Source organism: Oncorhynchus mykiss, chromosome 25 (genome assembly GCF_057628025.1).
Source record: "Oncorhynchus mykiss isolate SJ-2025 chromosome 25, ASM5762802v1, whole genome shotgun sequence".
NCBI classification, from domain to species: Eukaryota; Metazoa; Chordata; class Actinopteri; order Salmoniformes; family Salmonidae; genus Oncorhynchus; species Oncorhynchus mykiss.
The window spans coordinates 21,758,879-21,775,259 of NC_143046.1; the positions used below are offsets into that span (position 1 = coordinate 21,758,879).

At 43.7% G+C, this 16,381-nt stretch overlaps 1 protein-coding gene across 4 annotated transcripts in view; it reads left to right on the plus strand.

Moving 5' to 3' along the window:
- LOC110504767 (X-linked interleukin-1 receptor accessory protein-like 2) overlaps nt 1–16,381 on the plus strand; it is a 457,839-nt gene that overhangs the window by 271,934 nt on the left and 169,524 nt on the right. For all 4 annotated transcript variants that reach the window (XM_090219380.1, XM_021583579.3, XM_090219381.1 and 1 more), the window contains 2 exons: nt 7,150–7,336; nt 7,555–7,708. In XM_090219380.1, the coding sequence (XP_090075506.1) occupies nt 7,150–7,336; nt 7,555–7,708 (341 nt within the window). The remainder of the gene's footprint in view (nt 1–7,149; nt 7,337–7,554; nt 7,709–16,381) is intronic.

Genomic DNA, 16,381 nt, shown 5'->3' on the forward strand with positions numbered 1-16,381 from the left:
AGGTTCACTTTCCAACAGGACAATGACCCTAACCACACAGCCAAGACAACGCAGGAGTGCCTTCGGGACAAGTTTTTGAAAATAGCTGTACAGCAACGCTCCCCATCCAACCTGACAGAGCTTGGGATGATCTTCAGAGAACACATGTGTGCCAAGCTTGTAGAGTCACACCCAATTATATTCGAGGCTGTAGGCGCTGCCAAAGGTGCTTCAACAAAGTACTGAGGTAAGGGTCTGAATACTTATGTATAAGTGATATTTCAGTTTATTTTTTATAAAATATTGGAAAACATGTCTGAAACCCTGGTTTTTGTAATCAATTTTAGAATAAGGCTGTAATGTAACAATATGTGGAAAAAGTCAAGGGGTCTGAAGGCACTGTACATTCCCAGCGGGCTTTAAAGGGATGATTTTGACCATGCAGTGTATGGTTAATTAGGGCGTGTTTCAAAATGCAAATAGAAGAGGTTGTGCCCGAGCACTGAGGCTGAGAACAATTGGTATCAATTATTATGACGTTTGTTTGATAAATCACACTTTTTCTATGAGTACGAATATTCAAAATTCCTTTCGTAAAGAGTATCTTAGAGTAGTTTACACGCAATATTGATAAATGAGGCCCCAGGAACTGGATTCCCAGAATAAGGAGTAAGGAGGTTTGATGCTGGAGAAAACCTGGCTGTATCGTTGATATGCTGCTCTGCGTAGCAGCCCCATAGGGACCACTCTCGCGCCCATTTAACCTTGAACATCACACAATCCCATTGATCCAGGTTGAACCAACTCCTGCAGATTAGTGATGTGGAGAGTTTCATCAATGGCCCATGAGTCAACAGAAACCCCATTATCCTGTGTAGTGATGATGTACTCAGATTCTGTCACACATTGACATGTTTCTTGCCATTGCTTTTCAACACCTTTTTTAAAATGTGATTTCCTTGTACATTCTGTCTGTTTGATCTTCTCTTGGTGTGTGTAGTGGGAGAGAGAGAGAGAGAGCGAGTGAGGGTGTGTGTCTGTTACTTTTTTTCTCCAAAGGTCATTTACACTGGGGCAGCAGGGTAGCCTAGTGGTTAGAGGATTGGACTAGTAACTGGAACTGTTGCAAGTTCAAACCCCCGAGCTGACAAGGTACAAATCTGTCGTTCTGCCCCTGAACAGGCAGTTAACCCACTAGGCTGTCATTGAAAATAAGAATTTGTTCTTAACTGACTTGCCTAGTTAAAAAAATAAAATAAAACTAGAGGTTTAATCACTCCAAAAGTAGGGTCTTCATGGTTCATTCCCAGTTAGTGGTTACAATTTAAATGAAATTGGAGGCTCATGTACTCTTAAATATTTTGCATTCCTCTTTAAAACTTGACTATATTTTCCTCTTTCTCCCTCTTACAGAGAAATGGTGGAAATTATTTCTCCCCCCATTTTAATCAATGGAATTGGCCTACATTTTGATTTAAACTGTTGCATGTAAAATTCTCTCTCTCTCTTGCTGAAATCCATCTTTAGTAAGGTGCTTTATTAAGTTCAAAGAGTTTGATGTAATTTTTCAGACAGCAGAGCAATTGTGGCAGGGAGATTGTGTAGGAAATTCTGCCCACAGAGATTTTGAAGAACTTGCAAAAGCATCTGGGGACCTGATAAATCCATTCATAAGCTCATAAAGCTTTTGCATTGCATCACAATTAATGCCAATAACATCAACAACCATTTCAAACTAACCCACATAAATTGCTTTCATTCCTTATTGGCAAACAGATTGTAATGAATGCTCAGGGATAAAAAGGTGTAGATTCACACGCAGAGCACGGCAGGTGTTTATTTCACCTTCGCAGAAGGCAGGAATCGGGGTCACAGGCAGGCAGGCAATGGTCATACACAGGTAGGCAAACATGCAGGTAAAACAAAACTAGGACTGAAGGCTATAACTGGTTCTGACAAACGAGCTAGGAAAAGGCTTAGTAGAGTCAAAATGTAGAGTCAAAATACCTCACAAAGGCACAAACAGAATGAACTGAACTAAATAAGGAGCTGATGAGACCAGGTGACTAACTAACACAGGTGAAATCAATGAACAAAAATGAAAGACAGGGCTACGTTCAAGAACACAAAGAAACAGGGTTACGTTCAAGAACACAACAAAACAGAACACAAGGTTGACTAAGAAAATATATACAGAACCTTACACAGATGGACAAGTGCCTTCTCATTAGGGAGTGTACGTTATTTTTTTAAAGGCTTATCTGGAGAAAATTGGACCTCTCTGAAATAAAAATGGTTGGCCCTACCCTATATTTTAACGAAACCCTCCCTGAATGCTTGAAAAAAAACAAGTGACCCTCCCCTATACCCAAAATAATCCTGAAAACATAGTAGATAGCAGAGAACATGTCTACCATTTACCCTCACTTCTTGGACAGACAAGAGCCTTAGAAATGCAGTTTTAGAAACTGTTCTTCATCCTGTAAGCATTTACATGGCAACGTAGAAATTAGGGCTGCGGGCCAGAAAGTTGTGGGTGGAAAGATCTCCTTTATAGGAAAAGCATTGCATGAATCTACCATCGTATTTGCGGGTACGAGAAAAATGTGCCTTCTATAAATGCATTTCATGCAGTTGTATGTCATTTTACATGACTGGAGACAGCAGAATCCTTTTTAATAGCACACAAATGACTAAAGTTTCAGGCTAAGAATGGACAGAGAGATAGCCTTATAATAAGATAAGAACTATGTCTTATTTCTAATGAAACTGTCCATTTGTAAATAATTCAATCTGAGATGTCATTATGAATCTGAGCATGGTACTTTCAGAAGTTAGACCTACTTTTCCACCAGGCAGAGTAGTCCTACCGACGCAAAGAAAATGTAAGCTTTAGCTACTGCTACTCTTCTTCTGTGGCTTAACCCAATAAAATGATGTTGAACCAACGTGAAATAGACATTGAAATTAAATATGTGCCCAGTGGGTCACAAATGTTTCCCTAAAAGCTGTCTGGGTTTAAAACATCTTCCGTGACAAAATTAGATTAAGTCCATTTTTTGTCTCCTCGGGTATTGAAGGTTGTAGCCTCTAAACGTTAAAGGACCGAAGCGGCGTTATAAATCACTTCTTATAATCAGATCCTTTTAATTTTCTTCAAAACCTGCTTTTTGCAATTTTCTTTAACATAAGGTCATATCCTCACATGCTGTACCCCCTCAATTTGAGTCCTGGTTTTAATTTAACACACCAAGCAGTTCACTGACACGGAGGTCAGGTATTTAAAGAGTTCATGGTGGGTGGAGGAATTGGCCAACAAATCTAAGGATAGCAGCCTATAGCCTAATTTGGTCTGTCAGACTGGTAGGTCTACCTCTTATTTCTTAAATAGGAAGAAATAGGCTCCAACACTCAGCCCTCTGGTTGTTAGTAAAGTCCAATTAAAATAGGTATGGTCTAAAGGAACTATGTCTACTTGAATTTGCCTTCTTCCAGAACCATGAGCTGTCCATTTCTGATTGATTGTGCTTCAAGTTTCAGCACCACAATGGAAGTTACTCGAATCTGGCTAATATTGTGAGGTCAATAACTCTGATAAATAACTTCTTCATGGTCAAGAAACATATTGTTTTTATTGAAATAAATGATGGATCATTCGATTGAGACCACACTAATAGCCTATAGCAATGATCACCAATCGAAGGCATTCCTCGTCAATCCCCAAACATTTCTTTAAAAGAAGAACGATAAAGCCTTTTTCTTTGCTTCGCGCTGGTGATTCATCTGTCTGAAGGTAGAACTCCAACTACCCGGCAGGCCCAGAGAGCAAAGCAAGTGCACCCATAGGCCTACAGCTTGCCAATCAAATAGCTCAGATCACCGTGTCTGCACAGTTTCCCCTGGTTTCCTTGAGCCATAGACTGTAAAAAAGAGGCTTGGAACACACAGCAGTTAAAACCATGACTAGAGAGAGACTCAACGAATACAGCAAAGAGCTACTGTTTTTATGAGGACGTTACCATGACACAAGGCGAGACCCAGATGCAGACACAGGAGGCAGATGGTTGGAGTCTAAGATGTTTAATAATCCAAGAAGGAGTAGGCAAGAGTGGTCGTGGACAGGCTCAAAGGTCAAAACCAGATCAGAGTCCAGGAGGTACAGAGTGGCAGACAGGCTCGTGGTCAAGGCAGGCAGAATGGTCAGGCAGGCGGGTACAGAAACAGGCAAGGGTCAAAACCGGGAGGACTGGAAAAAGGAGAATAGCAAAAGCAGGAGAACGGGAAAAACACTGGTTGACTTGGAAACATACAAGACAAACTGGCACAGAGAGACAGGAAACACAGGGATAAATACACTGGGGGAAAGTAAGCGACACCTGAAGGGGGTGGAGACAATAACAAGGACAGGTGAAACATATCAGGGTGTGACAAAGTTAATGTTTAAGTTGTTATTCAGCATTGTCAACACTTTGTTCAACACTTTTATAAACCATCAAATGCACGTTCTCCCTACTTCCACTCACCCTACAACCAGCACTGCAGCTGTAGTGAATGAGTATTGCAAAGTGTTCCAATAAGCTTCCGTTGTTATTATTAGCTGAATGTATTTTTTAATAGAGGAATATTTCACTTTTTCTGGTCATGGTAGTAACAACATGAATTGGTGCATGAGGAAGAAATAATGCAGTGTGACTTGAGTTTTGCCATCAGCTGGAAGGAAGACTGTGTTCTCCTAGATTGCCATTGTTGCCAGAATGATGTAATTTAACACAATCTGCAAACATCTACCACAAACGGTTGTGTCATAAACTCAAAACTTTTAAAGGAAGATCCCCTGTATAATACCTAATTAGCAAATATATTTTAGACACTGAGAAACATAGAAATGTAATTAATTGCAAATTACATGACCCTCCCCTGGACTGAAAAAATACTTAACCCCCGCCTGACTGAAATTGAAAAGGCATGACCCTCCCCCATTTTCCTCCATGTCGAACCATCCCTTATGTATAATGAAAAGGGAGTGTTAGTATTAGACAAGAGTGCCAAGATGCTGCTCTCTGTGGTATAGGCCATCTCAGCGGATGGTCCAAAATGAAAACAGGTCAAATCATAGTGGCAGACAGTGCTAATTTCTATGAAGCTCATAGAGCAACACTTTGTCAGTCAGTATAATTGGCACTGGGGTCCTCCTAGGCCCATCTTCCACAGAGAGAGTTATATGAGCGCTAAGGGCTGTGGAAGAAGGAAGAAGAATGAGGTTCATTACCAGTGAATTAATCATATGGTTTAATCTCCAACTTCCTCCTTATCCTCTCTCTGTGTGAGAGGAGGGCAGGTGGCAGGGTGCCCCAGAGAGCAGTACTGTGTACTCTATGTCTCCTCTGCCAGGACTGGGAGCTACGGTGTCACTGCTCTCCCCAGACAAGACTCTTCTAGATGTTCTGAGGCTATTTACTTTCTCAGGTGGTTCTTAGGACAAACAGGAAATGCAGCAAAACAGAACAACATGAGTGACCTACTTGCAGCGGAGCCTCAGTCGCTCTCTGTCTCTCTGTCTGTCTGTCGATGTTTACCCCACAGAGTTCCAAAGTCAGGTCACTGCAATGAAAGGCTTCTGCATTGACCTCCATGGCTGCGGTGTCAGAGCGGTCCCCCAACGATATAGGAAACTACTTAGCACCGTTCATGTGTTACAGTCATTTACTGAGATCTACAGTGGAAAGAGCCTGATGCACGGTTGACCTCTGCCAAGAGGGCATTTACACAGTTTGGCTCCTGTGTAGGGGAAATGACATGGAAGGAAGTCATTCGGGCGTATGGGTGTTCAGAATGCTTATTCAATGTCTCAAGAAAGCTAAGAGCCCGGGCACGCTGACCCATGAAACACTGACCCACCTGGGTGGGCCACATCTTGAAGGTTGTCGTGTGTTAGATTCATTGAAGATCACATTAACAGGTGTAATCAGGAACCGCGAGCACACAGAAATCCCTTTTTTTATCAAGCATATAATTCAACTGGTGAGGTGTAGACAAGGCTACTTGAGAGTAATGGCAGGAGTGAGAGATTAATTATTCATGAAGTGGAAGCAGTCTTATCAGGATAGCACAATAGTTATGCAGCCTGATTAACTGGGCTAATTGTCAGTAACAGATCCTCATTTGTCCTGAGTGACTTCCCACATCTGTCCCCTGTTTGTCTGTTGTTGTTTGGCTTTTTATTCGTCACAATATGAGACCGTTGTCACCAGACACAGCAAGTGCCCTGTGAACAGTTTTTTAGTCATAGATCATAAATAAAATAGCCCAGAACATATATACTCTCTATCCCTGTTGCCTGAGACTAGGAATTCTACACACGCACGCACGCACGCACGCACACACACACACACACACACACACACACACACACACACACACACACACACACACACACACATAGCAGACATGTCAGGCCACCTCTCTCAATACACACACACACACACACACACACATACATACACACACAGTCACATACACAACCTGCCTGATGTCCAAGTCTAAAACCAGCTAAATGTTTCATGCTGAAAAGTAAAATCTTGGCATTAAACAGGCTGAACTTGCTAGCGGAAGTTCAGGGGGCCTTAGCGTTTGAGAGGCTGACACACAATGCCACTGGAGGGCAATCCCATGCCTGAAAGCCCTCATGCATTTTCAATGGGAACCTAGTGTAGTAGCCATGGTAGTAGCTATGTGTTGAGCTAGGGGTCATGTGCCCTGACACAGGCCTCCCTGAAGGAGACTTGTACTTCTCACTGGTGCCTGCCTAGTGCAATGATATGCACATTCATTCCCCATACAGTATGTGCTCCTGCCACTTCAGGGGGAGCCGCATCTCTTTACTAATTGAAGCATTTTGAAATATTCCATTCCGATACCCTCCATGTTCAAACTGCCTGTTGTTCTTGATGTTGTTGGCAAAAAAAAGTAAAAAGAGGCCCCACTTTACATCATCACAGGCAGGCAGGGATGCATTGATGAAATGAATGGCAGTGTTTAAGAGCTCTGTTAGTTCACAGATGAAACCCCGTGGAGAAATCGATGTGTGCTTCTGTGTGTTTGTGATGATTGTTGGCTAGAGGTGAACTTGGGGAAACATAAAGCCTCCTGTGTTGTGTTCCCTGCCTGCAGAAACTCCACCTACTGCATGAAGGTGTCCATGTCCTTGGCGGTAGAGGAGAACGACGAGGGCCTGTGCTTCAACAGTAAAATACGTCACCTGGAGAAAGCCGAGATCACTAAGAGCAAGATGATCAACTGCCCCGACATCGAGGATTACCTCGCCCCTTACAAGCAGCCCCAGATGACCTGGTATAAGGTAACGAATCACTCTTATTCTCAGAAGCGTTGTATAGTCCTTGTGTATGAACCCAAGAAGATTAGCCCTGATCCACTAAATAAACGTAATTAAACGTAGCATAATGAATCGGTAGTTAATGACTGTGAGTTAGATATGGAAAAGATATGGAACAAGATGAAACTGACGCGGTATAACACTGTGTGATGGTGTGATGTTAATGTGACCTGTCTGTCTAGGAGTGTGAGAAGAGGACGTGGCGGAGCTCCATCATGGTGAACATCACCAACATCTGGTTTCCTGAGGTGCAGGAGGACGACGGCGGAAACTACACCTGTGAGCTCAAGTATGGCAGCCGGGTGGTGAGGAGGACCACGGAACTCAAAGTCACAGGTGTGTGTGTGTGTGTGTGCATAATGCGTGTGTGTGCGTGTGTTTGGGTGTGTTTGTGTGCGTGCGTGTTTGGGTGTGTCTGGTTACAGTGTGAATGTGTTGTATATTGTTATGTGCATGTGTGTATTGTATGTGCACAGTTCCAAAAACAGTTTGACAGCTGGCCACGATTTGCATCTGAAATCAGCTGCAGTGAGCGGAAAGGTTTAACTTTTGCACTCTTACATTTAATATTCTGAAGTCCCTTCCTCTCAAGGTTTGGTAGTTCAGTGATAAAACACTCAGCCGGATGCACTGCAAAGACACACCATTTATCACCGTAGCATAGTGGGGGTATCACTGTGTATCTGTGATGCATCAGCCCTCAGTGTAAACGCTGGCATCCACTGTGACGTGAGATGGATTTATTTATTCACATTCTGGGCTTGTGCCTCCTCCGCTGCCTCTGTCATGCAGCAGGCAGTCAGGCAGGCTGGGATTCCAGGCCAGTGAGTCTGACCCTTGGGGTGTGTGCTGGGTCCCGAATGCAGGAAAAGCAGCTGCCAACTGCAGTGTGAAATCAACCCCCAAGCTCATTCACCCTGCCTGCCTGCCTAGCCCCACTCTGAAACAGAGCCAATCCGCTGGAGCCTCAGGACTGCAATAGGCAGGCAGCTCTCTATGAGTCTGACTCTAGCTACTCTATAAACAGGACATAAACACCTGGAAACTACACACAACAGTTCCAGAAATGGAACTAAAACTGATAGTAGCCCATACTAGACCATACAGAATGATCGACAGCCCTATCACCATTTATTTAAGATACACTTTGAAGAGGTAGGGTTTCAGGTGCTTTTGGAAGATGGGCAGGGACTCTGTCCTAGCTTTTAGGGGGAAGCTGGTTCCACCATTGGGGTGCCAGGACAGAGAAGAGCTTGGACTGGGCTGAGCGGGATCTGCCCTCCCAAAGGGGTGGGAGGGCCAAGAGACCACAAGTTGCAGAACAGAGTGCTCAGGTTGGGGTGTAGGGTTTGAGCATAACCTGAAAGTAGGGAGGGGCAGTTCCTCTTGCTGTTCCGTAGGTAAGCACCATGGTCTTGTAGTGGATTCGAGTTTAGACTGGAAGCCAGTGGAGTGTGTGGAGGAGCAGGGTGACATGGGAGAATTTGGGAAGGTTGAAAATCAGGCGGGCTGCAGCATTCTGGATAAGTTGCATGGGTTTAATGGCACAAGCGTGGAGCCCAGCCAACAGCGAGTTGCAGTAGTCCAGACAGGAGATGCCTCCATTAGGACTTAGGTAGAGTCATACGTTACGGATGTTGTCGAGCATAAACCTGCAGGAGTGAGTCACTGCTTTGCTGTTTACTGAGAACAACAGGGTGTTGTCCAGGGTCACGCCAAGGTTCTTTACACTCTGGGACGACGACACTGTGGAGTTGTCAATCGTGATGGAGAGGTCTTTGAGCGGGCAGGCCTTCCCAGGGAGGAAGAGCAGCTCTTTCTTGTCGAGCATATTACTTGAGGTGGTGGGCCGACATCCAAGCTGTGATATATGCCAGGCACGCAGAGATGCATGTCGCCACCTGGTTGTCAGAGGGGGGGAAGGAGAGAAGTAGTTGAGTGTCATCTACATAGCAATGGTAGGAGAGATCATGTGAGGATATGACAGAGTCGAGTGACTTGATATGTAGAGAGAAAAGGAGAGAGCCTAGAATCGAGCCCTGGGGGACACCAGTAGTGAGAGTACGTGGTGTAGACACAGATCCTCTCCACGTCACCTGGTAGGAATGGCCTGCCAGGTAGGATGCAATCCAAAACGCCCAGCCCTGAGAGGGTGGACAGGAAGAGCTGATGGTTCACAGTGTCGAAGGCAGCGGATCGATCTAGGAGGATGAGAACAGAAAAGAGAGTCAGCTTTGGCAGTGCGGAGGGCCTCTGTGATACAGAGAAGAGCAGTCTCGGTTGAGTGACCCATTTTGAATGGGTCACTCAAAAAGCGTCTTCTGCGATTTAACGCATCGTCTCGACACTTACACCCAAAGAAAGAGGTGAAAGATTTTATGGGGAACTGAAAAAGTAATCATTTAATACAGATTAAATGTTTACAATTTAGATGAGCTGAAATGAAAGCACCTTCTGAATATTAACACTCAGATTATAGTGTCTGATCTTGCAAACAATGTAAAGTATGTTCATTTGAAGTCAAAGTTTACATACACTTGGAGTCATTAAAACTTGTTTTTCAACCACTCCACAAATTATTTTTTAACAAACTATAGTTTGGGCAAGTTGGTTAGGACAACTACTTTGTGCATGACACAAGTAGTTTTTCCAACAGTTGTTTACAGACAGATTATTTCACTTATAATTCACTGTATCACATTTCCAGTGGGTCAGAAGTTTACATACACTAAGTTGACTCTGCCTTTAAACATTCCAGAAAATGCAGCTTTGCTGCAGGAGGGACTGGTGCACTTCACAAAATAGATGGCATCATGAGGCGGGAATAGTATGTGGATATATTGAAGCAACATCTCAAGACATCAGTTAAAGCTTGGTCGCAAATGGATCTTCCAAATGGACAATGACCCCAAGCATACTTCCAAAGTTGTGTCAACATGGCTTAAGGACAACAAAGTCAAGGTATTGGAGTGGCCATCACGAAGCCCTGACCTCAATCCTATAGGAAATGTGTGGGCAGAACTGAAAAAGTGTGTGGGAGCAAGGATGCCTATGAACCTGACTCAGTTACTCCAGCTCTGTCAGGAGGAATAGGACGAAATTCACCAACTTATCATGGGAAGGTTGTGAAAGGCTACCCGAAACATTTGACCCAAGTTAAACAATTTGAAGGCAATGCTACCAAATGCGTGTATGTAAACTTTTGATCCACTGGGAATGTGATGAAAGAAATAAAAGCTTAAATAAATAATTCTCTCTACTATTCTGACATTTCATATTCTTAAAATAAAGTGGTGATCCTAACTGACCTAAAACAGGGAATTTTTACTAGGATTAAATGTCAGGAATTGTGAAGAACTGAGTTTAAATGTATTTGGCTAAGGTGTATGTAAACTTCCGACTTCAACTGTATTTACAGTGCTTAATTTGAGCTGGATCCTGCCGGAACGTGATCCGGCACCTCTCCGTTTTGGACTGTTTTGTTCCGGAACCTATTTGGCCAGATCCGGTACCTCTCATGGCACAAACAATAATTTTCACTTTTCACAGAATATATCAAAGTTTATTCAGATAACCTCTTTGTTAATTCCCCTGCCCCCACAAAAACGTAATTGATGGTTTGCGCAACATTGTAACCTATGTTTGAGACTAACACGTTGCCGTGGTTGTGTGAGAAGTGCGCCAGTATCTCTCACATAACTAGAATGAGATTCATGTTCTATGATCCCTCTCTGTTCTGATAGACATGAGCCTGCAACCCTCATCTCTAAATTATTGTAATCCATAAAATATTTCCTTATAGAAGGGTTCTGTAGGAACTGCAGGACACCTGATCAATTAAAATATATTTGCCAAATTTATAGAATCACTGCTGAAATAAATGAAATAATTCAGAATAGCCTACTACACCATGAGAAGGCCTATCATTTAGCCAGGATCAATAGCTTCGTTTTAAAATAGCCTAGCTGCGGATTCTAGCCCAATAACATGGAATAATAGCCTATAGTCGGGAACGCGCTGTCAGTAAACGTCTGTCAGTAAAAAAACAGCATGCAGACAAAACAGGAATATTTCAAATACAATTGAGGGAAAACACGGGTTGGAAAGCAAATGGCTCCTTCTGAAAAGAGACAACTCTATGCTTTCGGCTACCAAATATTTGATCAACTTCCAAACATTGTTTTACAAAAGAGAGAGAGAAAGAGAGATAGGCTTTTGGCATGAGCGCATCGGCTATCACCAGCAAGTGAGCTGTGCATCATTGGTCAGTCAGTGAAACTGTAAAGCATTTTTAGGACTATAAAGTCCTCCTCATATTGTGGCCTGCAATATGTATCCACACACATAGTCCTAGGTTATTGATGATTCCAAGACGAGGTCATTTTAATTTTCCTCTGATTTTCAGTTTGTTAGTGCCTGCCATTTCGATCATTTGTGCTGTATTAAAAACAATATTCTGCCAAAGTCTCCAGTCATGTAAAAATGAAGTAGAATTGCATTTATAAAAGGCAACATTTTTCACAGACACTAGGTTACTAAAAATGTTCTCCACGTGTGCAACTTCTGTAAGTGCCTCTGGTGTACTGCTCTATGCCACTAGCAAATGTGACGATAAAGCATGCAATGTTTTATCATAAATGTGATTTTTTTTTATGTGTTCCTGTACCTCAGAACTCCCCAGGTCACCTCACTCTAGCGCTCACTTTTTGTTCTGGCACCTCCTGATTTACAAATTCAGCACTGTGTATACATAGGTGTAATCTAGAGCCAAGTGGTTGTTTTTTAATCTGAGGGTATCCTGATACACTTGTTGAATTTTGCAACTGAGCATGAAAACAACAGTAATTTATGAGGCAGTCTAGACAGTGGAGGTGACTGCAGGTAAGCCTAGACAGAGCTGTTTTTTAGTGTTTGCGGCCATGTTCCTCCTCTTTATGTTAATCTATTCAGATTTGCAAATCCACCCTGTGGTTTTATGCAAATGAGGCACATATCATTTTTTAACACAATATATATATTTTTATATGTATTTATGAGTGCATTCTAAGAAAACACATTCAATTTGACAACAAATGTAATACCTGAATTCCCACCAAAATCCCTGAACTTCCATTCATTATTTGTCTGTGCCAGTAAAATATTTAATGTGCTATAATTCAGTCAATATATGATGGATTGTAAAATTCTTAAAGTTTGAGGTGTCTTCATCCATTGTACAACTATTGCATATATTAGAACCTTAACAATTTTGATAACCGTTGCTACACACACACAAGTTATTTTACGTGCAATTCAAAGACCAAAACAGCACTGTGCTTCACTAAACAACAGTATTCAACGAACTAGCATTACAAAGCCACAATTTAGTCAGTAGCAGCAAGCTAACGTGATCTGCTAAGCTGAAAGACATCTGCTTCAGTGAGATGTGAATTGGCAGGGAGAATATGATGCTTGTCTTGTCAGTTAACTGAGCCATTGTTTGTTCACTCACTCACATGCCCTTCTGCTAAGCTAAGCACTAGGCGTGCATGAGTGGTGTAATGTTGGAGCTGGATTCCACATGGTTTACAAGCTGCCTGGGGTGCTGACCTGTTGGATCAAATGCCATGTAGGGTGCTGCTGGTTGGGTGGTGAGCCGAGTCAGGGTCAGACAAGGCCTGCGTTAGTTAGCTTCAAGCACACAGAGATGTCACTCAGGACACTTAGGCTTCCAGGGGGCAGGGGGCTTGTCCTTGTTCTCAATTCCACTGCCCCTCCACCCTTAAAGAGCATTGCCCCTGTAAAATCAAATCAAATCAAATTTTATTTGTCACATACACATGGTTAGCAGATGTTAATGCGAGTGTAGCGAAATGCTTGTGCTTCTAGTTCCGACAATGCAGTAATAACCAACAAGTAATCTAACTAACAATTCCAAAACTACTGTCTTGTACACAGTGTGAGGGGATAAAGAATATGTACATAAGGATATATGAATGAGTGATGGTACAGAGCAGCATAGGCAGATACAGTAGATTGTATCGAGTACAGTATATACATATGAGATGAGTATGTAAACAAAGTGGCATAGTTAAAGTGGCTAGTGATACATGTATTACATAAGGATACAGTCGATGATATAGAGTACAGTATATACGTATGCCTATGAGATGAATAATGTAGGGTAAGTAACATTATATAAGGTAGCATTGTTTAAAGTGGCTAGTGATATATTTACATCATTTCCCATCAATTCCCATTATTAAAGTGGCTGGAGTTGAGTCAGTGTCAGTGTGTTGGCAGCAGCCACTCAATGTTAGTGGTGGCTGTTTAACAGTCTGATAGCCTTGAGATAGAAGCTGTTTTTCAGTCTCTCGGTCCCAGCTTTGATGCACCTGTACTGACCTCGCCTTCTGGATGATAGCGGGGTGAACAGGCAGTGGCTCGGGTGGTTGATGTCCTTGATGATCTTTATGGCCTTCCTGTGACATCGGGTGGTGTAGGTGTCCTGGAGGGCAGGTAGTTTGCCCCCGGTGATGCGTTGTGCAGACCTCACTACCCTCTGGAGAGCCTTACGGTTGAGGGCGGAGCAGTTGCCGTACCAGGCGGTGATACAGCCCGCCAGGATGCTCTCGATTGTGCATCTGTAGAAGTTTGTGAGTGCTTTTGGTGACAAGCCGAATTTCTTCAGCCTCCTGAGGTTGAAGAGGCGCTGCTGCGCCTTCTTCACAATGCTGTCTGTGTGAGTGGACCAATTCAGTTTGTCTGTGATGTGTATGCCGAGGAACTTAAAACTTGCTACCCTCTCCACTACTGTTCCATCGATGTGGATAGGGGGGTGTTCCCTCTGCTGTTTCCTGAAGTCCACAATCATCTCCTTAGTTTTGTTGACGTTGAGTGTGAGGTTATTTTCCTGACACCACACTCCGAGGGCCCTCACCTCCTCCCTGTAGGCCGTCTCGTCGTTGTTGGTAATCAAGCCTACCACTGTTGTGTCGTCCGCAAACTTGATGATTGAGTTGGAGGCGTGCGTGGCCACGCAGTCGTGGGTGAACAGGGAGTACAGGAGAGGGCTCAGAACGCACCCTTGTGGGGCCCCAGTGTTGAGGATCAGCGGGGAGGAGATGTTGTTGCCTGTAGAGAAGGAATATAAATGGTGTTGCTAGCCATTTATAGCAGAGAAGGGAACATGCCCCGATCCATATCAGAGGGACTGCAGTAGTGAGAATTAGCAGTTGTAAGTTCCTCGACGTCCACATCAGCGGGACTGCAATAGCGAGAATTAGCAATTGTAAGTTCCTCGACGTCCACATCACTGGGGACTTGACATGGACCATCAACACCACAACTCTTGTCAAGAGGGTGCAACAGCATTGCTACTTCCTAAGGCGGCCGAAGACATTTGGTTTGCTACCCCGGGTCCTCTCCAAATACTGCCGTTGCACCATCGAGAGCATCCTGACCGGTTGCATCATGACCTGGTACGGGAATTGCGCTGTCCACGACCGCAAGGTCCTCCAGCGAGTGATGAAGACAGCCCAGTGCATCACTGGGACCGTGCTCCCACCCATCCAGGACATCTACTCGAAACTGTGCCCGAGGAAAGCCTGCAGCATCATCAAGGACCCCACACACCCCAGCCTCGAATTCTTCACTCCCTTACCGTCGGGAAGATGGTATTGGAGCATGATGCCTGATACCAACAGGCTCATAGACAGTTTCTATCTACAAGCCATCAGACTGCTCAAAAAATATTCCAAAACATAATTGATCTGGACTGATCACCTGCACTGACTCTCTGCACCTTTGCACACATGCACTCACTCACGCACACACCCACACTGATACACAATCATCCACACACACACGCACACATGCACACACATATACACACATATACAAATAAACTTGCCCCCCATCCCCTCCTTCCCTCCTCTAAATATTGGACTATAAATTGTGCCTTCCTGTATTATACTTATTCTAAAATGTTTTTTCTATTCTACTGAGCCATTTACTTTATGTTCGTATTCTTATCTTATATTATTTCTTATTGTTGTTGCATTGTCGAGAAGGAACCTGTAGCAAGCATTTCATTGGACGGTGTATACCATGTGTATCCCATACATGCGACTAATAAAACTTAAAACTTAAAACTTGAAATGAGGCAACAACAAGGCCTTGAAAGAGCCTGTAGGGCCAATCTGCTCCTGAATAGCCTGCAGTATAGTAGTGGTACAGTACAATAATAAATCAGAATGGAGGGAGGCTAAGCCTTGGCAAAGGCTCAGATTTGTGCCCAAAAACCACCATGACCAAAAAAAGCCTCTTCTCTCCCTCCACAGCCAGCAACCTGGTCATAAATATTTTAAAATGCATTTCAAAGTAAAATGCCTCTCATGAAAGAACATTGCGTTCAGGCTAAATTTAACAGTCATTGCTGTCACTGTGAGAGGCGAGTTACCACGGTCATGCATCTCCGAACCTCATTGGAATATTGTAACACTTTCCACAGCCAGTTAAGTCAACATTGAGAAAGATGATGGGCCATGCACATCCTGACCCTCTCTCCCCCTCTCTTTCTCCCTCTCCCCCTCTCTTCCTCTTTCACTCCCTCTCTCTCTCTTTCTCTCTCTCTCTCTCCCTCTCCACCTCACTCACTCCCTCTCTCGCTCTCTCCCCCTCACTCACTCCCTCCCTCTCTCTCTCTCTCTCCCTTGCTCTCTCTCTCTCTCCCTCTTCCTCTCTCTCCCCCTCACTCCCTCTCTCTCTCCCCCTCACTCACTCCCTCTCTCTCTCTCTCTCTCTCCCTCGCTCTCTCTCTCTCTCTCTCTCCTGCTTTATCAGCTAGGCCTGTCAGTTCTGCCTCCATACTCCAGCCTCTCGGTTACCTTCTTACCCATGTGGAAACCCCATGACCTGTTTATTTTATTCTCATAACTCATCATGAAATTGGATGTGTTCACATGGGCTTTGTCCTGCTATTTCCCCAGATCAGTGTGACCAATTTCTCTTTTCTTAGGTGGAGAGAAA